The sequence below is a fragment of the Cimex lectularius genome, unplaced genomic scaffold, assembly GCF_000648675.2.
Source record: "Cimex lectularius strain Harlan isolate CLEC.00 unplaced genomic scaffold, Clec_2.1 scaffold103, whole genome shotgun sequence".
NCBI classification, from domain to species: domain Eukaryota; kingdom Metazoa; phylum Arthropoda; class Insecta; order Hemiptera; family Cimicidae; genus Cimex; species Cimex lectularius.
The window spans coordinates 870,125-895,488 of NW_019392691.1; the positions used below are offsets into that span (position 1 = coordinate 870,125).

General features: G+C 33.9%; 1 protein-coding gene across 10 annotated transcripts in view; it reads left to right on the forward strand.

The window, feature by feature from the left end:
* LOC106670422 (protein couch potato) overlaps positions 1-25,364 on the forward strand; it is a 463,537-nt gene that overhangs the window by 435,279 nt on the left and 2,894 nt on the right. For 6 of the 10 annotated variants that reach the window (XM_014400741.2, XM_014400737.1, XM_014400744.1 and 3 more), the window contains 4 exons: positions 4,764-4,905; positions 8,925-8,978; positions 12,164-12,300; positions 16,872-17,086. In XM_014400741.2, the coding sequence (XP_014256227.1) occupies positions 4,764-4,905; positions 8,925-8,978; positions 12,164-12,300; positions 16,872-17,086 (548 nt within the window). Of the gene's footprint in view, positions 1-4,763; positions 4,906-8,924; positions 8,979-12,163; positions 12,301-16,871; positions 17,087-19,976; positions 20,035-25,364 lie in introns of all 10 variants that reach the window. The other 4 variants (XM_014400746.1, XM_014400738.1, XM_014400742.1 and 1 more) reach the window with 4 other exon arrangements.

Genomic DNA, 25,364 nt, shown 5'->3' on the forward strand with positions numbered 1-25,364 from the left:
AATAAAAAAATCGTATATGCACAATATCACAAAATTCACGGGATAGACAGGACAAAAAATAAATATAAAGAGCAAATAAATATTATTAAATATACAAATAAAAATTAAATATAAGATTTTTCATTGATGGACTACGATGGTAATTCAAACTACCCGCTCACCTGATAAAAAGCCCCTATGAAACCCTCAACAGTACAGACAAGTAATTAATCTTTAAGTAAGGTATTGATTGAGATAAAAAAGTCAGCGTCACAAGCGGGATTCGAACCCACGACCTTCGGCTAAAATACGCCGCTGCTCTACCACTTGAGCTATCTGGACTTCGATCCACTCGGACACTACCCATCTCAACCCCACCTTTTGAATTTTCCCTCCTTATTGCCATTTTTCAAAAGAAGGGAAAATTCAAAAGGTGGGGTTGAGATGGGGAGTGTCCGAGTGGATAGAAGTCAAGACAAAGATCAAGTTGTAGAGCAGCGGCGTATTTAACCGTAAGTCGTGGGTTCGAATCCCGCTCGTGACACTGACTTTTTTTATCTCAGCCCATACCTGACTTCAAGATTAATTAATCGAAACGAATTTATTTGGTCAATCGGACCACGAAACCTAATCAATATTGACAAGTTTGAAATCACTCCACGTTACACAAAGTCCAAAAATTTATCATAAAATGAAATCTTAGAGATGTACAAAAATAACATATTGAACTCTGAAAATACTTATGAATACATAAATTAATATACATTACGTACACAATTTATGCATATAAATTGAAAAGAACAGACTATCAACAGGACCAACTAGAATAGTAAAAATGCATAGACCTATTTCAAAACACAGTCAGACAAAGTCCGGCCCTCATTTCCTCTTTCTCGAAGCTATAAAAGGGACTCCACTAAATTAAATCATACAGACCAACTGAAGATTTCAAGAAGCCGAAACACTACTGGTAAACCAAAAGGAGGATAGGCAGACATTGAGCTGAGGGAACATTATTAGTAAGTTGTAGTTTTCGCCGACAATAACCATTTTTCAATGAGTAAAATCTCAGTAAGGTTTCGTAACTTCTTGGAAATATGAAAAAAGGTAATATGTTTATGTTTTTTATGGTTTCATATTGGGTCTATAGAGTAATGTAATTCCTGCCATACAAGAGGCTTAAAGTTCAACTTGGTGCCGCGCACGATGGGTCAAACCACTTAACATTTCTTTTGCTAAATGATTATCAATTGAAATTCTATAGGCTATGCCAGGTTTCGAACCCAGAACCGCTAGCCTGGCAAAAAGGAGTCGGACGTCCTAACCACTCGTCCACCTCGGTCCTCCGTCTTTATAAATTTATAATCTTTTCAGTTTTTTCCTTTTAATAACAAGACTTGCGACTTGAATATTAAGAAAGGCAGCACCCTAATATATCATGGTTACCATCGAGCCTGTAATTCCGTGGTGAAGGCGAGATATTAGACAATTTATATCCTCCGGCGTTCATTACGTAAACAGTTATTTTCTCGTCGAGGAAGACCTACGAAGAAGCGCACCCATAGTTGTTAAAATTTACCCCTTCGGACGGTCTCGAGTGTGTAAATTTCCCTTTGAAACGTCATTTTTACCTGGGGCGTGAGTGGATCTCCAAACCGGTGGAATCGCATTAATAATAAAAGGACCACGGCGCGGGGGGGGGCGAAGGTTGTCAGAGGCGGTAAAAATCCAGTTGAGGGCAAGTGGCTCTGAAATGAGAGTAGTTGATGTTCGCCATTTGCATCTGAATGCCTTGTTCCTTTCAGATTACCAGTAAGAGAGTCAGGGGCGTGGGTCTTTCCCTACTTATTCCGCTAATACATCACTTTTGATATTAAACTTTGATCCATGGGCTTAATTCGGCTTAAAGTCTTGACCATTTCATTCGGCCGTTTTTAAGTTAGGTAAATAAAGTATATTTCTCAGTTTCATTTTTTTCTTTTGTGACCGTCTTAAACTGGGATTTACATAAAAGTATCCGAGCGATTTCAAGCCATACGATTTCTACCTCAAACCCAGACATTGTGATCTCAATCAGTTGAATAAAACTGTAGAAAAATTATATTTCTAGATATACAGTGTTAACCTTAATTTTTTCGATAACTAAGAAAAATTTTAAAATTTCAAAAACAATTTCATTTTTAATAATATTAAAAAATTAAACCTTGTGACAAATTTCAGGAAATCAGGTTTGGAATAATAATATTATAAGTCGTTTTAAATTGCATTATTGATAAATGGAAATTATTACTGTTTCGAGTTTTTAAATAATAATAATCCCTATTATAGAGCTCTTTTGATTCCAAAATGTTGTATTCAGATTTAAGTTGAAAAAAGCAAAGGAAGTATCATAATCAAAAGAAAATTTAAACGACTTTCTTTTTCGCATTCCTTATTATAGCATCTGGTCAATTATTATTTTAACGGCAATTATGCTAATAATATTATTTTGATTGTTTTATTTTTATTTTTTTTATTTATTTTTCTTCTTATTTTCATTAACGGTCATTTTAATTGGTTTGTGAGAGCAAGGTTGTGTTTTATTCCTTTTTTGCGTTTTGGCAGCTCTTATGCCATCGTGATGTTAAGTTCACAGCAAGTTCAAGTTCAAGTTAATTCCCGTTTAAAAACCATATAGCTTCTGCAATTAGCCTTAAAACAACACAAGGCTGTTTATCACTGTTTATCATTCTTGATTTAGGATAAATGGGTAGGTGTATTGGCTGTAATATATACAATAATCTGATGAAGGTTTCACTTTTGATACGTAATTGACGGATATTTGGTCTCGTAAACTGTAAACCCCTATGACTTGAAACCTAAGGTAACATTTTTGTAAAAAGTCGTTCAAATTTTTTAATTCGGTTTTAATTCGCCTTTCGGAGTTACCATCCAGCAAGCGAATTGCAATATAGACGTCATTTAAACTTACCTTGACCTAAAGAAGTTTTGTCTTGGTTGAACACCAAGCCTAATGGTATGCTACTTGTGTATAGCAGTTGTGGAAGTTCAAGCGTTTCTTAACTTAAAAGAAATACGCCATAGAACTTCTATATCTCCTATCCATGTTCTAGATGTCCTACAAGGCAGCGTCCTCGCTCCCGTTTTACTCGCTTTATACTTCCGACCTACCCACTCAACCTAACACAGTTATCTCGCCACTATTACGTCACAACTAATCTCAAAGATCACTGGCATATCCTCGAATCCTTCCTTCCGAATCAGGATTCGGACATTGGAGAAGGAAGGTTCACGAAACCAAATCCACTTAAATAGTATATACACTAAATGAGAAAATGCTCCCTCCTGTGTACTTCAAAAATGTTTCCATCCCCGTTTTGTACCATGGATCTCGGACTCTACTTGGACAAACGACTGACGAACCGCCATACACGACTTGCACTGTAACATACGATTTATCATGTTGAAACGACTACTCGACCGACTATCTAAACATTGACAGACAAAAGAAATGGATTCTTTCTTTGGTAGGGTGATGAACCCTTGATCTTTACCGGTTAACTTTGTCTGTTGTGCTGCCTCTCGGCATTTTGCCATCTTCAATGAGTGATTTTTAATATTGGATAAAAAATGTATATATCAAAAATATTTCCGAGACAATGCATACTCTTATTTTGTTTTTAATTAGTATATTCTTACAAAACGGTCACCATTAATTGTTCCATTTTATGTGATTACTAATCATACAACTTTATGTACAAAGCATTTTTGCTTTCCCTTACACACAAGCTTGAGCTTGTAACTACAAATCTTGCACCAGACATAACACCACTGAGGTTGGTCGGATGGTGTCTAGGATGAGGCTTTAACGGGTGCCCTGCCCATCCCACTTTTCCCTTTAAGCCCTTTTTCCCATCCTTTCAAAAATATTTGATAAAGTCAGAAAGAAATAGAATTTTGGCCCAAGGGGCTTGTTACCCTACAATTATTTCTTCACTAATACAATATTGATACAAAAGCCCTGTTACTATCGTAGTATAAACAAAGTTCCCACTTATCTATTTGTTTTTTCTAGTAATTCGTTACTTTTTCTTTCTTTTCTATCTTTCTCTATCCTTAACACATAGAACACGAGAACACACATTTACACAACTGCACTTAAATAGCTGGTTAAGGCACGGATATCCGTATTATTTACCACTTCTCTATGTAGTTGTACACTTTTTAATTTTTTTTCAATTTTAAGTAAACGACTTAATATTTACCTGAAACAGGCGATGTTTTTTTAATAATTTATAATTATTGGCCTGTGGAAGGCTTGGCAAACTATATTCGACCTGAAAGTGGGCGTCACGGGCATTAGCCGGTAAATTTTTTTTTTTTTTTAAACATGCGCGTAAACTTTTTCAATAAATTGACCTGCGAACCCTTGTAAACATAATGTATGGTGTAAAATTCAATAAAATAATGAATTTTTAACTTATCAAAGGTTGAAAATATCTATTCTATATCATCGAAAAAAAATAGGAAAATACGCTCACTTTGCGGCACGTATTTTTTTTGGCAAAAATGTGGGGCTACGTAGGGAAGTGGTTTTTGTCTTATTTTTCTTCATATCTATATATTTTTCTAAAGATGAAATATATTTTTTTTGTCATTTTTGTCTATTTTTTCTTTAAATTCGTAATTTTATATTTAAAAAAAAATCCTTTTGGGAAATATAAGATTTTTTTGTCTCCGAAAATTCGGGTTTTTGACGGTTCGATGGGTGTTAATGATTACAGCAGGGTGTCCGGTTCGATCCAGACATGCCGCAGACGATCCGGCTGGAGTTTGCAAAGAGCAACACCAAGGTCAGCAAGCCCAAGCAGTCCACGGCTAGTATCACCAACTCGCACCCAACTATAATGCACCCACTCACTGGACGTAAGTAAACCCACCCTGTGCACTAAGAAATGAAAGAGAAAAAATAATAAAAACCTTTAAAAAAATAATAATAATAAAAACAACACACGAGTAACGATCATCATCTCATTTCCCCATACCTTGGGAAAACTGGCACGTTTCACGCAATCACCCACTTTTTCCACTGTGTATCTATTGTGTACTTAATTAAATTCACGCATTTTCCATTTATTTTTTTTTAACTAATTCATAATTTTTTTATTTAAAAAATCATATTGTTTGTATGTGTGTGATCTATATTGCACAGCTAATAACAGGTTTTTTCTTATTTATTTATATTTTTCTTTCCCAGGATTTAAAAAAATTATAAATCATCCTTTTTTTTAATACAAATATCATCCGCCCACTAATCCAGACATGTTCTACGCCAATGATCGCTGGAGCACGCTGGATTTGCGAGATATCAGTTGCAGTCGGAATTTAATTCATCAATCGTAGATAATTAGGTGATGCACACTAATCAACTATAGCTGTAAACTGTAACAATTAATCATGGACCTGGTGGAATTATCATCCTGTTGCCTCATAAATTCCTCTCGGAGCCGACTCCGTGAAATATTGTCCGAGGAAAAATAATAGCGATCGGCACCTTGGAAATATTGTGTTTATTCAACTTTATAGTAAAATATGACTTTAAAATATTTAATAAACTAATTAAATGTTCACCAAGGAATGAAGAATGAGTACAATTTTTCTCTTCTTACAGACGCGTGTTTGGCGAATTCTTATTTTATCTATAGTTACAACATAAACATCAAAAAAATTAGTATAATCTTGCAGTTATGGTATTTTTTATTATGGATTAATTATAATGTAGGGTGTTTTTGAGAACAATTTTATGGAATCATAATTTTAGTGTTGAAGACTAAACATGTCGTAACTGCTTTCTCAGCTGCGAGATTTTTGCTCAAACTTTTGTCTCTACACTGTACCTAGTTGTCCATACCAGATTTTTAAAACCCACATAAATTATTATTCGTAATTACAAAATAATTGTAATTTAAAACACAATTATTTTAGTGTTGGAGACTTAGCAAGTCGTAAGTTCTTTCTGACGTGATCAGATTTTTGTTCGAAATTTTACCCCTACACTTCTTCTTTGTCGAATATTAAATAAAATAAAATCTAATTCCTGGCAGCGAAGATCTGTGCATACTATTTTTTATATTTTGGCCTTTTGGACAATTATTCTCAAATATTTCATTAAATTTTTTTGTTGAAATTATTTTAGCCTTCTCGTTTTTCTTTTTTCATTCTTGCTTTCTATTATGTATGCTTAACAAACAAAAATTATTATAAACAATGTAACAAATGTATGGAATAATGATTTTAGTGTTAGAGATTTAGCAAGTCATAATTCGAATTTTCTTTGAACTTTTGTTTCTACCTCCTTTGGAAGTTTAATTAGCTAAAATCCATTATTAGTATTCCAGGCGAATAAATTATACATATCCATTTAAGTTTCTTAAATTTGGTATAGACTCGTACTCATGAATTTTTTTACTTTTCTTAATTATTAAGTAAGAATAATTACTATGTAAGGGGTAAGAAAAAATCACCCCTACAAAACTACAAACAAAGTATAATAAAATAATTACCAAATAAGAATTGTATGTATTAATAATTTTAGTGTAGGAAACTAGTATCTCCTAAGTTCTTTCTGCCAATACTAGATTTTTGCTCACACTTTTATCCCTATCTCATGAAATTATTATACTTAATTACTAAAAACATGGAAAATTTTTAATTTGGTCTTGTACTTATAGTGTTTTTTCTATTTTTCTTGTCTACTATGGGTTATTTATAGTGTAGGGTTTTCTAAGAACCCTCCCTTCATAAAAAAAGTCAAATAGAAATTATAATATATTAATTATAAAATATACGTAAACAATCTTATGGAATAATCATTTTTGGACAAGTTGTAAGTTCTTTCTGTTACCACTAAATTTTTATTTGAACTTTTTTTTCTCTTCATTGCTCACTTTTTGCAAGTTTAATCAGGTAAAATTCAGTATCAACACTCCTGGCTATTATTTTTATTCGTTTATTTTAGTAAAATTTAGTATAATCCTGTCCTTATGGTCTTGTGTCTCTTCCTTTTTTACTATTATTATGTATTAATTATTTTAAATAAAAACTTTCTTTTACGAGAGTATTTCAACTACGAGGTTATATGAACCCTCGAGTATATCGGGTTCGAATGCAGGGCCGCTGGATTCGAACCCGGGACCTTTACCTTACAGTGATGAGCGCCGTGTCAACGCCGAAACCGTTGCTTATTTGTCACTTGTTGAATAAAATTTTGATTTCTTGTACAATTATTCTTCAATATTTCATTAGATTTAATTGTTGTAGTATAAGAAGTATGGATTTACATCTCTCTCTCTCTCTCTCTCTCTCTCTCTCTCTCTCTCTCTCTCTTCTCTCTCACTCTCTTTCTCTCTATCTCTCTCTCTTATTTTCTTTCTTCTCACTTTCTTATTTTCTATTATGAATGTTTAAAAAGTATAGAAATTACTAATAGAAATAAACCTAGAACAAGCGTTTTTCTAGTGTTTTTAGATTTTTATGTCGACTTTTATCGCTTTACTTCTCATTTATCGTATGTTGGGATAACATTAATAAATTCTAAAGGTATCAAGAATTTAGCCTGGTCAGACTTATCTAAAAATGAATACTACAGATAAGTAGATTAATGTTTCCTGTCGTGCAATGAAACACAAGGTAACAATTAGCTGTTATCATTTTACATTAAAAAACGACTGGGCCAATTGGCCGTCTTAGTGTGGCATCGAAATCTATTAAAATAAGTTGTCTAAAACTGTATTTATTTAAATTTTTATTTTTTAAAATCATCATTCTGTATTGGTGCCCCATGTTTTCTCTAGTGGCTTCTTGTTCATCTATGAATGTCGCATTATCGATGGTGATGATGAGGAGGAGATTTTTTTTATGATGAAGATGGTTGACCATGATGGTTTTACAATTGGACATGATTAATTATTAGCCAGTACTTCAAGTGTAATCAGTACTTGATTCTGTATCACTGCCTTATTTACACCCAGATGGTTTTTTGGCGGATCGACTATTATTTTCAAGTTAATATTCATTCTTGGCTATGAATAATTCTTGTTTAATAGTTCAGATGAAGATATAAAAGAATGATTTAAGTAGAATTGCACTCTACTTGGTTGTATTTTACAGATGTCTGGTTGGCGGTTAGAATGACTAAGGTTAAAACGTATCTTTATTCTCTCGAAAAAAATTCTCGTCCTCACGAATTGGGACTTAACGAATACTTGTAAAGAATTGCTCAAAGATGTAGTAAGGAAGTTAGTCCTGTAACCGGGGAAAGCACCAGTGTACTGTTAAGTACAATAAAGGGGAGGATGCAATAGCCCTTAAAGGGCGCTGAACATTCAAGCCCAGACATCTACAATCTATGTTCTCTTTATACCGACCTTCCTGAATGATAGTCTGTGAATCTAAGTCTGAGCCGATTTGGTTCGCAAATTAATTTTAATGATGGATCGCAATGTATCATCCATAACCAACTTGCTGAGCACTAGATGTTTGTCTCGTGATTTTTCGTTGTCTTTTCGTATGAAGTTTGTTCAAATTTGCATAGTGGACTTTATTTTTATTGTGTTTCGGCAATTTTTTCATCAGTTTCGGATTTCATTTTTAGTCAATAAATAGACAAATGTTAATTAAGAAAGGACTCTGCAAATACTTTTTCCTTGATTGATTCCGCATGCATTTCTTACACACTTCAGTTTTCTTCCTTGGTTTATAATGAAAAAGTCATCGATCCGATTTGTAAAACGTTTAACGAAAACGAAGCCGGCTCACGCTATTTGCTTTCCTCGGATGGTAGATTAAAGCAATTGTCCCTACAAGATTGGTTTACCCCTCCACCCCACCCTGGAAATATATATTTGTGTTTAAACCTTTTTCTGTTTTTTGTTTTTCTTTTCAAGATTACTGTTTCGGGGGTACAAAGCTATACGATGGAATCTCCTATTACGATTCCGGTAAGTGGACGACTCGTAAAAGTTTACAAGTAAGGTGCTTGGCTATTTGGCTATGACTTATCAAGTTAATTTAGATTTGCCGTATTTGGAAATAGAAGGGGCTATTTCAAAATGTTAATTGAATTATGGAAGATGACGGTAACGTTTGTTTAAAATGAACCGATATAACTGGTCGATCTCCCTTTCGTCCTGACGTCTCATAGTTGACGATGTCGGTCGAAACTTTTCGACATGAAAAGTTCAATGTCCTCGGTAAAACGCACGTCTTGAATTTTTCTCAGACGAAAAGCACTTTTCCTTATATTTTAAGGAATGCGACACGGAAACAAATAAGTATTTGCCAAAATTGGCTCACGTCCTCTTTCCATCGATCGAGTTATTTGTCCGCTCCTGCTAACACGTGCTTTCCGGTAATCGGCCCTTGCTTGCCGGCTGAGTCGGAAAATAGACACGCCGCCTCTGTAAATCATACCCCGATTGAATAAAACCTGGGTGAAGGACTGAGATGATCTTTATCCGAGTAGAGAGGCCCTTGGTCAACGCTTGGTCCTCCCTCGAGGGCGGTTTTTGGCCCACCTCCAAAACACTGTACCTATAAACTCTTGTTAGAAGATCCTCCGCCCATCCAATTAATTCTCTTTGAGACGATAAATTCTCCAGACGATTTTATCCGGGAGCTTTATGACTTTGGAAAAACTTGTCCCTTTCTACAATCCCAAGGATCTAGAGCCTAATTGATTTGACTTATAAAGACTTTATAATTCACTTGTTTTCTATTGCAACTGATATCTTCATCCACTTTTTTTAAAGATGGTACGACACGATGTTTAAAAAAATTATTTTTATTATTAATATTTTCAAATGTAGGGTAGGCAACATTATGAAAAACCTTATTTTCTTAAATGTACAATATGAAAAAAGGTTGTTTTTGTTTGTTTTTTTAATACAAAAATGGTATTTTTAACAAATAGACACTAAGTCTAAAGTTTTATTTATTTCCTGTGCTTGCTTGATGGGTACTCAAAATTAATCAATTATTTTAAAACTCCCTAGGCAACAATAGTGCCATTTATAAAAAAATAAATAAAGCATTCCAAAGAAATAGAAATTAGGAGTAGTTCTTGGACCAGAGGTTAATGTGAAACAGCTTAAGAGAACCCACAACTGAGTACTAAAGGAACAACGGATAAGCCAAAGACTCTATGGTAGAATTTGGGAGCTAAATCCTAAATCTATTACACTAGTCAGAACCAATAACACGTATGTAAGTTACATGTGGTGGCCAAAAATAAAACAAAGAACGGCATGGGAACCACTTCAAAAATTTCAAATAATGGCATGCCGGCATGGTGCTAAGTTAACACTCACCGCCACAATGGAACATATCCTGAAGCTAACCTTTACCTGGGGTTCTTAACCAATGAGAATTCACCTATTGGAGAAAAGAAAACATCAAAAAAATTCTACTAAAACTATCTTTAACTTATCAGAAAAAATACTTTGAAAACCGATTCAATGTAATTATTTAAAAGAGAGCAAAATGGTTTGGTGGGGAAGTAGAGAATCTGTAACGGATGCTTAAATGGTTGCAAGTTGTGACATACACGTGTGAAAAGCCAGAAAAAGAAGTTCAAACATGCAGAGTGCCAGCAATGACGTCAGCAGTTTATCGGACCCTAGACTTCCCACATTATATAAATTAAACAAAAAATTTGGATGTCTTTTATGGTAAACTGATGGCTCAAATATGGGAAATGGTACGAGTATGGGCATAAAAAGATCTAAGTATGAGCATAAAGAGGTCTAAGTACAAGCCTCATATGGCCCACTATGAGCATAAAGAGGTCTAAGTGGGAGCTTCATATGGCCCAGTCTGAACATAAAAAGGTCTAAGTAAGAGCCTCATATGGCCCAGTATGAGCATAAAGAGGTCTAAGTAGGAGCCCCACCATAAACATCTTTCAAGTAAAATTGTAAGCCATAAAAACACGTGCTCATGAAATAAACAAGAAAAATCTCACAGGTTCAAGGATAATAATATTCAAATAGCCAAGCAGCTCTAAAGGCTGTCCAAGCCTACAAGATCATCTCCAAACTTGTCTGGAACTGCATAAATACCCTAATTGATCCGAATTAGGTTGTGCAAATAGCCTAATGCTAAAGTGGTTCACAGGCCAAGAAACCTCAGATCAACACAGGCATAATTCATTTTGTGCATAAACTATATAGCCACAATAAAGAACAGAGATCTTGGGGTTACTAGTTGCAATGACCCAACCATCCCTAAAGAATTCAAGAAAACTGCGAAAGTACGCCAGGCATTAGGCAAGCAAAAGTTACTAAGAAACGACTCAATGGAGAAAGAGAAAATCCTATTCAGCAAAAAGGAATTAAAAAACAGATATATTTATGGGGCATGCTCTAGTAAAACACCACTTAACTAAAACACATCTATCAACAAAGAGCAATGTCCAGAATAGACACCAGAACATACCTTACGCAATTGCCCTGCAATCTAGAAAAGCCGTTCCTTTGCAATATTGACCTAGATACCATACCCTGGAGAAGAATTTTGTTCTTTCTTAAAGAAATTAAAATCTTCCCAGCAAACCATAAGCAGAGATCAGACATAATAAAAGTTTAAGTGAATTGTGGGAAAAAATTCTCCAAATTTTTACTACCCGGGAACAAAGCACTCAAATTTATTTATAAGTCAGGCACTTATTATAAATTGACTCCTTTCTAAATTAACAATTTAAAATTATTATTTCCATGACTTCATCTTGAAAGCCATTCCATTCATTAAATTCATCATTTTTATTTATTTGGCTAATATGACAGCCTCATCGTTTTTCAATTTTTCTCAATTTTTGGTCAAATTATATTTCATACATTTTATTATTTTTGGGTGATTGTGATTTAGAATTCCTGGTTATAATATTTTTATAAATTGTATATACACAAGGTTTAGAGTCTAAGTGGTCCTTTTACACATTTTAATTATTTTTCCAAATAAATACAATTTAAAAAAATTTTAAGTATATGAATCTTCATTTGTTTTCTTGTGCCAAATGAGCTGGAATAGGCTTTAATGATTTAACTATTTGTGAAAGAGGTCCAGTAGACTCCTTAATAATGGCTTTCACATTTCTTACATTTGTTTTTTGTTTTTGGTACAATTGCAGATCTTGGAGGTCCTTTCTTCGCAGGTGGGCCTGAGCTGTGGCCGCACCCTTTGGCATATGCAACGGCAGCAGAGCTACCTGGGACAGCTCTTCAACATGCTACTCTAGTTCACCCAGCCCTACATCCCCAGGTCCCAGTACGTTCCTATCTTTGACTATCCGGAGACAAGCAGGACTCGGTGGCGGCTGCCACACCCTACCACCATGTAGGCAGACACAGCCCGCCCTTCACCTTTTATGTTTTTTTGATTTTCTTTTCTTTTATTAAATTTTTATTTTCGTCTTTTTTTTCTCAAAATAAGTAAATCATTTTTTATTCCCTTAATTTTCTGTTTTATATTTCTAAAATGTTAAATAACTGGATTGTTTTTATAATTTTATTATACTGGTAATAATTTTATTTTTCATTTTTCCTTAGTTGTAACATTTGGTTATAGCATTAGAAAAAAAATTATTAAACCAGTGTGAGCAAATGTTGAAATAGGGGGATACATTGTGATTTACTTATTTCTTTTCATCAAAAGGAGGAAGTATGAATGATCCAGTTTTGATTTTTTTTTCTTTTTGATTTCCATTTTGTTTTTGCAACATGAGACACCCGAACCTTTTCTAGAAGCACTCAAAACACTGTTTTCCCTATTTAAGTTCAACCAATGGCCAAAAATGTACCAATTACTCTTCTATCCAGCCAACACTGCACAGCACACTTTCACTGGCAATAATTAGCAGCTTTATAATGGAGTGTTGTTTACACCTAGTGCAAATAAACACAAATTCTACAAGAAATAAATATTAAGGTTATTTTAACAGCAAATTGAGCAATGCACATGCATTAATAGCCTACTAACGGCAGCCGGTTAAACATTTGTTTTGCCATTCTGGAATTTATCAGCTTAAAAATGCCATCATAATTTTAGAAGGAGAAAAACCAAAGTTGCTTCAGTTTCAGTCGTTTTGTTGTGTACATATTTTAAATCTAAAAACATATCTAAACCAATATTAGTTATCAGCCTGCTTTTCTGGTAAACAAAAGATCATCAGAAAATTTAGACGTATTTATCAACTTATTCTCCAGAGCAAAGCATCAGTTATTTATTAATGTCCATTTTTTTAAAATTCATTTTATGCTCAAAAGTTTTGGCTTTAATATTTACTAATATTTAGTTGAGGGTAAGAATAAAATAACATTTATTTAAAGGTCAATGATAATATAATTATGGGGTATTCATTGCAAATACTTCTATTATTCATATATTTTTGTTTAATTAAAAGTTGGCCACATACTCAAGTTTATAAACCATGATTTTCCCCTGTACAGCACCATTCTTTCATGTATTCCATTCTAACCTAGCTGCAATAGTTCTTACCCTTGCACCCTAATATACTTACCCCCTTTCTTTTTTTCAAAATTCCCCTTGTATAATTAAATTGATTTTATACACTACCCCCCACCAGTGAAATGATATTGTAGGACATGTCTGTTAAATGAGTAATTGATTAGGAACCCCTTTAAACCCTGCCCCCTTATTTATCTAATTGTTTTATTTTTGAAAGCTTCCACTATTTTTGTTCATAATTGTTTCTGTATAAAAATTATGATTGAATGATGGTTTGTAAATATTGAATGTCTACATTCCTCCCAGAAAGTGTAAATAGTTTGTATAAGGTTAGACCAAAGCTTGGAGATGTTGATTAACAAAGCCGACTAAATTCAACCCACTTAGCTTGCTTGTCTCCTAAATATTTTGTTTTCATTTAAAATGTTTTGTTTTCTACTGTCAGTTTGTTGCCGTTGTATTCATAACAAACGTGATAGTATAAGATGCCAAAGCATGTCGATCGTTAGTGTTCTTGATAAAAGTGTCATTTTTTTAACCGTACTTGGTGATTTTATGCTTGACATCGCACTTTTCTCATTTAAAAAATAAATGCATGGCTATTTGTATTTTGAAAACAGTTTATAATCTTTAATTGTTATCAATTCACAAAATAATTGTTCTTTTGTATAGTTGTTTGATCATTATTGGACACTCAAGTTCACTGACATTCACTTATAATATACATATTCCACAAAAACAAATCATCAGTAATGATCGATTCTAGGGCAAGAGCTTATCTTGTTTCTGTTTCTTTAAAATGCTAGTAATGATAATATTATCTTGTATTTTTTATTTCTTCTATGAGTACTTACAATGCACTTTTTTATATGCTCGTAGTATTATTGTTAATTTTTTTTTAACATTGCCTAGAATTTTATAAAACGAAATCTATTTCCTTAAATTTCTGGTTTAATTTTGAAATATAAATTTTATTAAATTGATGTAAACAGTTCTTTTTTTTAACAGTTTCTTTTTTTCATAATAACTGTTCATACCAATTACAAAAAAATAATAATAATTCAATTGCTTTGTCAATTTTTCATACCACGATCTAATTTAATCTTTGTAACAATATACTTTTATAACAAAATATTTTTATGCATAATTTATGGACTTTACACTTAAGTAAGTCTATTTAAAAGACTCCACGTGAAGTGACTTTTACAGAATTTGAAACAAAATATATTTAAAATGTAAGTTGATTTTTAACTTCTGACACAAGGGAAAGCTACGAACATGAGATAACAAATGTTAATGAAACTTTTTTTTTTTGTATTTTGATACACTAGGTTGAAAAACATTAGACGTGTCTGAGCACTCTTGCCAATGGGCCCTAGAAGCCGAGGAAAAAAATTAATTTAATTGACTTCATTTGTTTAAAAAATCTGCCTTTGTTCTGCATGTATTTCAACATCATTATATATATCATAAGATTTTTTTACCTAGGATAATAAAATAATATACAGGGTCATATTAAATGAGCTGTATGTTTAAATGAATACATCAAAAGTTAAAAAAAAACTTATCCATGCCCAGATCATAGATATGTGTTGAAATAGATAATTTGTGAGTGAGTAACATAGCAAAGTAGTTATTGTACTTACTCATTGTACCTGTATTGTAGTACAAATTTAGGATTTGTTTTCAGCTCCACAAAAAAAACCTGATTACGAATTTTCAGGAAAACAAAAAATGATTTTTTAAAATTAAATTTTACACTTTTCAAATGCCTTGGCCTTGTGTTAGCATGTCCAACTCATATTTGCAATGCTAGCAGTTTTGAGTTTGAATACCAGCTTAGCCCATGGATTTTTAATTGAGAAAAATTATGGAAATAGAATTGTAAAGTGGTTCGACCCCTCGTCCGCAACACCAAATATGTACTTGGAAATTAAGCCCTCCTCTAAACACCAATTACTTTACTTTTTTCCAAATTCTTCTGATTTTTTCATTTACAAACATGGTGATAACATTCAATTAATTAAGGTTTTAGTTGAGATAAAAAAAAGTCAGTGTCATGAGCGGGATTCGAACCCTCGACCTTCAGCTAGATACACCACTACTCTACCACTTGAGCTGTCGTGACTTCAATCCACTCAGACACTAATTTCCCATCTCAACCCCACCTTTCAAATTTTCCGTCCTTTTTGCCATTTTTCAAATGTCGTGTAATCTATTTGATTCTAAAAATCTAAAAAAAAAATCTACACTAAGAAATAAAATAAATTTGGCACATTGCAGAATTTTAAACTTCACATTGTAAACAAGAAAACATACTACTACACTACATTAATGATATTAATTGGTCAAGCGGATCACGAAAACTAGTGAATACATGGTGATAATTTTAAAACAACTTCACCAATCTACAGGTAAATTTTGAAGGCCATAGAACCATATAAACTTCTGTTAATTAATTAGAAACCAAAATATAAAACATTGATTTTAACTCTATCTGACTTATAATGCCAAAAATCTAACCCTTTATATATAGACTGAAAGAAGATAAATTCAGCTTTATTATAACGTTTAATGTGGATAAAATCCATAGGAAATATTGAGTTTTATGTGAAACACTGGGTATCAGCAAGAAAAAAATTACCCCACATCAGATTCAGTCCAAAAATTTCAATTTTTTATTCAACATAAAATCTCGTATTTAAGGGCTTTAAAGGGTGCTTAAAATGAGCCCAAATTGTTTTTTCAAGAAAATAATTTTTTAGCTTACTTTGAAGCATCTGACTGTTTTTATAACTTTTTATTCAGCTAATCTCATATAATATGATTTAGTACATTATTTTCTTATCTTATATAAATTAAGTTAAATTTACTAATATAATTATATTATAATAATCTTGGAACGCGTGCATGCATTACAAACGAAGAATGTTTTACTTTCAAAAAATAATATTAATTATTTAAATTATTTCTTTTATCGGTTCCTAGGGCCCATTGACAATTGGACATAATGCCTAATATTTTTTATCTAGTATCACCAAAAAAGTGTTAGGGATATCAGTGATCCCACGTTCTTAGACTTGACTTGATAGTAGTTTCAGTGTAGCATGGTATTTGTTAAGTTAGCATCAGATATTGAAATGTAGATTTATGCAGACTTATTATTAGATTAAATAATATTGTTATTAGTCCAATATAGAGTATTTTTCAATGTTCATGTTGATAAGGTTGTGCATAAGTATACTGAGACTACCTTTGCTAGAACACTTGTATCAGCATGTATTTCACAGCAAGACAATTTTTATTTTTTATTATTAATTCAGTTGTTGTTTCTTTTTTTTAAACTAATTTATAATATGTTTGAATTTCAGGGCTTAACAATGCCGCATCCAGGGTCAGCGGCCCTGACCCATCACGGGTCACTGCCCCATTTCCTGCCATCTCCGGCTTTGGCATCTCCTGTCGGCTCTTCTCCAACCTCTCAGCAACAGGCGCACGTCCCGAACAATGGTCCCTGCTCCACACTATTCGTAGCAAATCTCGGACAATTCGTCTCAGAACATGAACTCAAAGAAATTTTCAGCAGGTAATTAAACGCACCGAAGCGCTTGCCGACAGGTGCTAACCATTTTTGACAAATAGATTTAAAAAAATGTAAGCACTTGATAGGTTAAGTAGCCAAAGACAATTGGGGGGGGGATTGTATGATAGGGTAAAGATGAACCACTAATACACACAAGCACAAATTGAGCCTAAATTTAATTACACATGAAATTTAGGATGGATACAGAGGTGAAGCAGTGCAGATATCAAATACTCCACTAAAACACCAAAAACAAGCACAATTTTACATCAAAAATCATATTTATAAAAGATTTGGTTGCTTTATTTTGGTGATATTTGACACAAATGGAAAGTTCTTTCATGAACATTCCGTAAATGAATTTTTCTATAAGTCTCTTTCACATCCTCTATTGTTTTTCTCTAATCTAAATATAATTTTAATTTTATAATTATAATTTTTTGCATTTGTAATTCTAAATGCCTTACATAAATAAAGTATATTTGGTCAGGAACAACATAACATCATATAAGTTTTATCAGGTAACCAGAAAATTTCATGCGATTTTTCATTTGTTATTATTTTAATACCATTATTCAACATTTCTATCTTCATAGGAGGATTAGATGTTGATATATAATAGCAAGAGGATTATGCATCAGTTAATTTAAAAATAAAAAAGTGTCTTGAACAGTTCACTGTACTTTTTTTTTCTTTTACATGGCTTCAAAATCCATAATTCATACTTGCTTATTTATTGTATGAATTTACACTTGGTACTTAGACTGCCAGTACAGCTCCTAAAACTTGCACTGCGTTCAGTGATGAAGTAATAATTGAGCGCACTATGGTTCACAAAGTTTGTTTATGGGAGTGAGGTGATCGAAAATGAACCACGTCTGCTAGTCTACCTTCTGTCTTGAATGGCGACGAATTGAGGAAAATTATAAAACTTGATTAAGTCAAACATGTCAATAAAAAATAACCAGTGTTCAACATAAGTGATGAAACCATTCACTCCATTTTACATCGGCTTGAGATGTTAAAGCCTAAATATTTTCCTCATAAATTGTCCAATGGTAACGAGCTTCAGCGTTTAAACATTCATTCCTTTCATGACTCAAAGGGATGTTTTTGCTCAGATTGTTACATGCGATGAAAAATGAACTCTGTACATAACACCAGGAGGGCGGGTTGTCACCAAATGATCCTGCCCCTTTGCCACAAAATATATCTGACCTATAGCTCAACGCAGTATGCAAAATCTTCAACTCTCTAGCATACGAACTCCATAATTCCAATGACCACTTTTGTGAGTTCCTATGAAAAATATTCTGACAAATCCAATAGGCTTATGTCAGGAAACTTTTTCATGGATTAAAAATAAATTTCATTAGTAAATTATGTAAGACAAATAAATTTCATATGCTTATAAATTCATATGCTAGAGCAATATAAAATTACTAACTCATATAATTATTAAAAAAATTTACCACACTTTATGCCCTAAAGATGACCCAAATAAAGGTCAAACATCAGTAAAAAAATGAAAAAGGTGTTTTTCTAAACTACCTTATTCTTGACCGCTCCACATGAATCCAACAAATTATTTAACAACCACTAAAAAACTCATGTAATTACAAAGTTGTAATGAGCACAGAAGGCTTTGAGGTTCATCGGGTTTTGGTCAATTTTGTTAAACAAACTAGCTGTTAATTTGGATTTGGATTTATATAGGCTCAAATGTGCACATGTATGTGCGTACATGTCCCAAGTTAAGCGTATTCACTTCTTTTAGTCCACTGGCAATTCCAGCTTTTGAACTGCCAGCCAGCATACTTGGGAATCATCAACCTCAGGTGTTGGCCGTTTGGGGTCAGATGGCCGGGGGAGGGGGGGTGCTGTCAACAGCTAGGTCAATCCCAATGCTTGCAGTTCCAACTGACTGTACTCATGTTCATTCTTAAATACGTTCACCATATTTACATACTATTCATTAAATTAGGGTTGTGGAATACTCAATATGTCACAACTGACCCTCTAATGTCACTCATTCACGCTAATAAATACATTCACTCTACCCTCTCTATACCTGGACTTTGCTCCAAAAGTATCTGGGTCATCCTCACATATCCCACTCTTAACCAGGTGAAGACGACTCTTCTACAAGTCAGATCCTCTGTGGGCTTACTGAGGGCTAACTCTATTGTTCACCAGGTCCCAGCAAATCAATATGCCGTGAGAGGTATTCAACCTCTGGTGAGGCGCTACCGAAACCTGGTGCCCAGCCACCCTCAAGATACTTTTTATTTTGTCAATGTCCTTAACATTTCCCAACCCAAGGATTATTTTCCGTTCTCGTTTTTGTAACGGTGCTTGCATATTTTTGACATCTCACTACACAGAAGGTAGGGGCAGGTATCTAGGGTTCAAAACTACACCATTGACCCGGCATACAGTTTATTACGTGCAATATAAACAACTTCAGAGTAACCACTCAAAGGTTAACTGATCATTTATTTAATTGTTTTAAATTAAATGCAGATTTAGAATAATTTTCATACTGTCATATATTATAAATTTGTAAAAATAAATAAATAAACAAATTGAAAATGGCATTGGATTAGAGAAAAACTGTTGGGTGAAGACTTAATAAACCCCTAGTTCACTATATTGCAGCCTTAATTTTCAGAAAAACTAATTATAATTAATACAGCAAATAGTCACATGCACTACTGACACAGGAATAGTTGTTTTTTTTTACAAAATCACACCAATACCAATAAAGCACAAGTGATTTACTGAAATGTAATTTGTTATATATCCCAGTTTAAAGAATAGTAATTAATCATGTCGGAGTTGGACTTAAAAATTGTAATACAGTAATAATAACGTGGAGGTATGGTTTGTGTAGAAGCCTCCCCGGGCGAAGGCAGACCACACCCTGTTGAGACGGTGCTTTTAGTTGATATGTAAGTAGCCCTTTACCAAATTCCATCCTACGCCAATAATGAGCATCACATTACATAACAAGTTTTCTGGGTTTTGAGTAACATCTAACCTATTCATTAAAACAAATAAGGTGTGGGTGGATTTTGGGTTTACGGCACGGTTTTGGTGTTGGTAGCCCTGATTTGAAAATAGCACAAATATAAGGAAAATATTTGACATCAATGACACATCAACCCCCTAATGAGTGTATCAACTTACAAAGCACCCAATTCGTAGTCAATGTTTTTCTCTATTCACAAGACACAGTTGTTTTTCTTTTGTAAAATGAATTCACACTGTAATACAATGATAGCACATCCTTCACTGACATGTCTCCCTAATTGAAAAATACATTTATCTGCAGTTAAATGTTAACACTGGATATTTCATAACTTACACTACACTACAGACTTGATGTTGTCTTATTATTTATAGGCTTAGAGATTGATCCTAATTTATTTAAGAATGTTGGGATTATTAACATTACCTGCAATAGTACAGTAGAATTGAAAAACCAGAATATTTACTTTAGAGTGGTAAATTGTTAAAAATGGATAATTTGCTGTCTCATATAATTGTGCTAAATTAGTTTAAGTGAATAAATAACGTGTCCTCACAGGCTTTATGGAAATTTTTCAGCCTTGTTCTCAATAAAATCTTGCTTATGTCATCAGTAAAAGGCTGCAGGCAATGTGTACAATATGAACATAAAGACAATAATTCACTCTCCATCAAAAATATCCCAACACTGTGAGGGTTATTTTATGAGAACATTTAGGTTTTCATAAATCAAAAATGCCCACATTGTCTCTTATAGTTGATTCCACCCTTGTTGGTATACTCACAAAAAAATTTATAGAAAATCCTTGGGTGTTGTCCAACTTTTCCAAAACCTTGGATTTTGGGGAATTTTTAAGGGTTGTAGGAGTTGTTCCCATGATAGAACCTTTCTTGTGAGGTTGGCCAAATGTATTTTATTTATTTATTTATTTTTTTATGAGGGTTCGCAACAGCAGAGGTTATAATCAGTCCTTGGGGTGCCAGTGTTTTTGAAAAAAAGCCCATTTGTAAATATGTCGGGTTCGAATGCAGGGCCTTTACCTTACAGTAATGAGCGTCGTGTCAATGCCTAAACTGTTGCGGCCATCAAAGACCCCCATTGGCCAAATGTATTTGATTGGGTTAAGATCTGGACTACTCCACTTAGAAACATTGCCTTGTGTCCATGCATTCCACACATAAGCAATGATTAAGCGCTTCAGAAAGGCATGAAAGGTTCTACAACCTTGTAGGATATCTCAACATATCTTAAGTTATTTTATTCCTTGGATTGGTACCAACTTAGTATTTCACTCTCATCTAGTTGATCCCGCAACCACAGGTTGGGGGCTTCGATTCCCACCGTTGCCTCAAAGGGACCAGTGCCACAATGAAAATTGATGTGGCACTCATCAATGTAAGGTCTCGGGTGGGATCGGATCTCAGTGACCTTGAATTTGATCCTGATCCACTTCGGAAATGAGTTTCTTTGATGGAAAAACATGGGTGTACCTTGGGTTCAAATCATGCATGTGTTGCAAGCCCCCAAAAATGGAGCCAGGATGGAATGCAATGAGTCTATAGAGCTGCAGGGCTCAGGGGGAATTCTTCAGATCCTGGTATTAAAACAATAATTAAAAAAAGTTGCCATTTCCAACTCACTGGCTGTACTGTTCACCTAACCATTAGGCTTAGTACACACTGGGATTCTTTGAGTCTCCGGAGAGTCTCGGCTGCGTCTAGCCTGAGTCCGAGCTGCCCCGACTCATTGTTGCGATGAATCTGGTGTGTTGCAGGCTAGCATTTTCGGACTCTTTTTGAATCCCATCCGATGTGGGATTTTTTGACTCAGTGTTGCGCAACATTTGCCAGTGCGGACGTGAATCAGAATAAGCACTCTTGCTTTATTTGTTTAGTTGCCATTCTAGTGAGTGTTTTCTTGAAGATTTTGGTACTGTCTTGTATAAAGGTATGTTGTGTACTACCGAGTTGATTTTACAGTTTATTGAAGACATGCATTCCCATCGGTGTTTATGGGATGTATCATTCACGGAATACAGAAATTGTAAATTGAAAAGCCAAACATTGAACGGTTTAACCCAAAAATTCAGTGTTTCCGTCGCCGAAATTGAAAAAATGCACTTTAAAAGGACAGTTTTTTAATGCACTTCTAATTGAATTCACTACATACAGTGAAAAAAAAAAGAGCAAGGGAAATTCCTGAGAGCTAGTTTCTCCTTCATTTTCGCAGGCACTGATGGATGAATGTGAACTGAATCTCGGCCTGGACTCGGTTCTTTGTCGCGGAGCAGAGTCGGGGCTGCATTGCAACTATGAATCTATGCAGCCCCGACTCTGGCCCACAATATGAATCGATTCAAAGAATCTCATTACGTACTAGGCTTTAGACTCTTTCATAACCATGTGGACTGTTAAGGACCACTCTCGTTTCATTAGTGAATAGAACTTTTTCCCATTTCACTATAGTTCGCTCTTGGTGTTCCCTTGTAAATATTAGCAGCACTACACAGTGTTTTGTGGTGATAAGGAAGCCTTTCTCCCTTCTTGATCTGTTTGACTCTCTCAGTCTTCTAACAGTTGACTATGAGATTGACCAAGTTTTTAATGCCAGAAGCTGTTGAATTGGAATGCTTGCATTTTAATAAAACAGCCAGGGACACTGTGAATTTGTTCACCTCAAGTGGTAATGGTCCTTAAGGTTAAGGTTAAAATGAGTAGGACTCTGTACGACCTTGCACACTGTGACCATTATTGGCCTATTCTCCATCACTGTCTAAAGCTTGTTGTTAAGACTTGTTATCAGATACCAAAGCTTTTTTAATGGCTCCCATGCTGCTAGGCCTTTGTACCAGCAGAGGAGATGTTCCGCTATTTCTTTGTGGTAACATCTGCACAAGCTTGTTTCATCTGCTGCTTCAAGTCTATATAGATACACATACAAAGTGTGTTGTCAACTGTCTTACTATCATTCTGGTTTTAACACATCCCAGATTTAGTAGTGGTGTCGTTTGTTTCTACGATGGCCCTTTGATGGACCCATGGTCTGAAAGATCTACACTTTTGATATTTTAGTTGGGTTTGCATCGAATTTTCTGTTGCCAATTGATAAATTGGCTTCCTGTCCTGCCTTGTGTGCCCTGATATCCAAGCAAGGGGGATTTTGTTGTATCCGCCTGACATGGCTTTGATGCATCCCCAAATGGTTTTGGACTTTACTATCAGTGAGTTAGTTGCCTTTTGTTCTTTTTTCACTATGTTCAATAGTCAGTCTCTGCCGAAAAGATAGTGGTATAATGCCCGAAGCTTATATGGCTTCTAGCCATTTGTTTATTCCCATAGATACCACTTCTGACCCATACTGTATACCAGATTTGCTCAGCATTAAGTGAGATCCCTTTATCTCAATCTGCTTTTTCGGGTATTTTAATTTGAATTTTATCAAATCTGTATTTTAGGATTATGGCATCAACCCTAGATCCTTATCCATTTGAAGTTCTTCTTGAAGCTTCAATTGATCCTATTTCCAAATGCTATTGGAACTTATCCCTTAATTAGCCTATGAACTCTAGCTCTAGTCTTTTCCTGGATGAAGATGAGGGTGGTAGGTTCAGGAGGGCTTCCTTCCAGGAGAGTAGCGGGAATGGCATGCTAGTTTCTGAGAAGTAATGAGGATCCTAACTGCCCCAACCTGTAATGTATCAATTAATGGTCCTTGAAAGTGAATAATGAATGCCAAGTTGATTTGCGCTGTAGCATAATGATTTTAATTAAAGGCGATTCATTATAACATAAACAAAATTAACAGAGTAAAAAACAGAAATTGCTACCTGAGTCTGACAAATGGTAAAAACTTACTGAAAGGTACCAAGAAAAACATTGATCCTTCCATTGTTGGTAAATTGTGACTACTGATGACATTATTAAACCCCAGAATTCTCTCCTGTTAAAAATAATCATATGAAAAATATTTTTTTTTTTAAATTATGATTTAAGGTCAAAAACTAGAAACTATCGATATTTAGGTGTTGTAATATTTTTGATGGGGAGTGAATAGACAGACCCTTGATAATTGTGCGCCAGCAGAAACTCAGAGAAAACTGCACAAAATTAGATTGTTGTTATTTTTCATGCTCTACAAATCAACAAATTTATTCTACAGATATTTATTCTTAACAAGTTACTTAACGAAAATATGTTTTGAAATATAAACATTGTTTCCAATGGGAGCATTCAATTATTGTTCAATACTTAATGATTTGTTTTGGTTTTGACAGTTAAAAAATGTTAATGATTCGAACAAAAAAAAATGTCTTACTATAACAATTTATTTTATAAATACAACTAATTTTTATTATGTTTTATTATAATAAAAATAATTGTATTAAACTTTTTGCATTGGTATTCTACTAAGAGTTTACAGTGTAATATTAATATGGTTGGAGTAGTTTTTATTAACAATTTAATAATTTAAAAAAAGAATTAATTTTAATTTAATTTGAAGAAAAACTGTAGATTAGAAGTGTGTTTATGAATGCGATTGTGTGTCAAAACTTAATAATTAATTAATGGGTTGGTGAAAATTTGGATCACCCAATGTGATTTCACTGCCAATTGTTTCACTGTTACCTGAAATTTTTGTATCACGTATCATTATCTTTTATTTTTTAAGTTTTTTTGTTTGTTTTGTTTTGGCATTGAAGTGTACATAGGTGATTGCACTGTAGTCTCTTAATAGGCATGCTGCTTCTCACTCTCACTGCCACTATCCCAGTTTATATTTTTTCTTTTATGCTCGCACCTTTATTTTAGCCCTTTTGCCACTCACAATCAGCACAAAGTCCTATCACTGAAATACTTAATACACACCTTTTGTTTTATGGTTTATGAGAAAACTCACTTTATTTACACAAAACGGCCATTTATCTGTCAATGAAACTTCAATGACTTCAAGTTTAGTTTATTTCTGTTTATTTTCTTGATAATTCTGTTCTTACCATGGTAAAGCATCAAAGCTCTTGACATCAAGATTTTTTTAAGTGTAAAACTTTATTTATTTATTTTTTGTGACAAGAGCAAAATAATAAAAATGATGGCTACACTTTTTTTCACGCACCTTTGTGCACATGTAACTCCCACTTTTGCACCCACTCAAGTAGACGTTGTGAGGGGCCTAGGGGTTAGGGGCGAGGGTAAGGCGAGCAGAACAATTTTGGTTTTTCTATTTTTATTTGGAGGTGTTGTGAGGGGCTGC